The 1,896-nt window shown below is 39.8% G+C and overlaps 1 protein-coding gene across 1 annotated transcript in view; it reads right to left on the bottom strand.

Moving 5' to 3' along the window:
- Positions 1-1,203, bottom strand: part of FAM237A (family with sequence similarity 237 member A) — a 5,127-nt gene extending 3,924 nt beyond the window's left edge. Inside the window, exon 1 of the mRNA NM_001205471.1 lies at positions 792-1,203. Within this exon, the coding sequence (NP_001192400.1) occupies positions 792-1,203 (412 nt within the window). The remainder of the gene's footprint in view (positions 1-791) is intronic.
- Between the last annotated feature and the right edge of the window lie 693 nt (positions 1,204-1,896).

Below are 1,896 nucleotides of genomic sequence, written 5' to 3'. Positions count from 1 at the left end.
ATAAAGGAAATTTTTTTCTAGTGCCCCCAGAGAAGACTAATATATGTAAGACTGAAGACATATATTCAAATATTACATATTATAATATTTTTAAATATTACAACATGTAATATTTGAATATATATTTATTCAATGAAAAATCTCAATTTGTAGGAGGTCCCAGATTTCTAAAAATTAATTACTCCGCTTGCTGGAAGTTAATTACTTATTTGAGATTTGTTCAGAAAACAAGGAAGAGTGAATTTGTAAGCCAGCTGATTTTTCTACCATTTATATCATCAACTAAGTAAATCTCAAGGAGTCCTTCCATTTATATGAAAACATTTGGGTTATTTTTTCTATTTAAAAGGGGTAAGAGCTTGTGTGCTGTAGGTGTTCCTCAGGCTTATATTCAAATCTTCCCGATTCCATAACAAGTAAACACAGGTTATGACTAGCAATGCTCAGCCTAACTGAAAAAAAAAAAAAAGTAGATTTGGGGGCATCCCTTTATACCTTGATATTGTGTTTTAGGAATCATGTCTTTTCTTACTTGTCTATCTGATTCTTCTTTGCTGCTATTTACCAGAAGTATGAAGATGAGGACAACATGTTGATTTAAAAAAAGCTACTGCAAATTACAAAAGGAAGTGTTATGTATCTTCCTATCACTTGTGTGTTCTTTGGGTTCACCCCCAAGAAGACTATGTGTGGCAATGGATTCCCCTAAAGCTGTTTCCCTGTTCCTCACAATTCAGCACATTCATACTTGGTGGACCCTTTCAAGAGACATGGGGCCTGGGGTTGACCACCTTTTTTTCTCCCTGTTTGCTGTGGATGCACTGCTGAGATCTTTACTTCCTCTCCAGTCAATTGTCTTCTTCCTAAGCCGTGGTTTCTGGAGAGAACACAGTCCACATAGATGTCCCAGAAGAGTTGGGCCAGATGCCAAAACAATGCCCCATGCTGCAAGTTTTCAGATGACTTCAGGTAGATCATAAAATCCCAGAAACCTGAAACAGTGTTGGAGATTCGAGGCTTCCACATTTCCAGGAGGAGCACTGAAGAAGATTCCCAGCACTGAGGATCAGCTTGGTTAAGAGCCAGCAGATCTGTCTGGCTATGACAGAAGAAAGGAGACACACAGCACATTCCCACAATGAGCAGGGAGCAGGTGAGACTCAAGGGGTGGTAGATCCTTCTTCTGTTTCCAGGATCGGCCATGACCCTGAAACTGCACAAGATGGAAATATTTCATATGAGTCCCTACTTGTGCTCTGCTCAATACAGAAAATAACTATGTCCTTTAAGAACCTTGGTGCCAGCAATGGAAACATACCAGTATCTCTAGGAAAAGGCTTATCTTACCTCCCACAAGTCCCCCTTTATCTAAAATGATGCATTGTCAAGCCAGGTAGCCTAAAACAATGATATTTAGATTAAGAAAGATTTATTCCTAACAAATGCTCCTTTGTAAGATAAATAAAGCTGTTTTTCCCTAGTACTGAGAAATATAGTTTAAAGGAGTATTAAGTGAAATTTTTCAGTCTTGCTACATGGCTTTATTATTCTATAATACCATAATTTAGCCTGCTGCTGCTGCTGCTAAGTCGCCTCAGTCGTGTCTGACTCTGTGAGACCCCATAGACGGCAGCCCACCAGGCTCCCCCGTCCCTGGGATTCTCCAGGCAAGAACACTGGAATGGGTTGCCATTTCTTTCTCCAATGCAGGAAAGTGAAAAGTGAAAGTGAAGCGACCCCATGGACTGTAGCCTACCAGGCTCCTCCATCCATGGGATTTTCCAGGCAAGAACACTGGAGTGGGATAATTTAGCCTAGCTATCCTAAATCAAGACTCCCACACAATTAAGAATTTGAACATATTTTACCCTTGAATGCTTTCCTATTCTGGTTCCT

Source organism: Bos taurus, chromosome 2 (assembly GCF_002263795.3).
Source record: "Bos taurus isolate L1 Dominette 01449 registration number 42190680 breed Hereford chromosome 2, ARS-UCD2.0, whole genome shotgun sequence".
In the NCBI taxonomy this organism is placed as follows: Eukaryota; Metazoa; Chordata; class Mammalia; order Artiodactyla; family Bovidae; genus Bos; species Bos taurus.
Note: the sequence above shows the minus strand (reverse complement) of the source record. Positions and strands in the feature narration are given on the sequence as shown.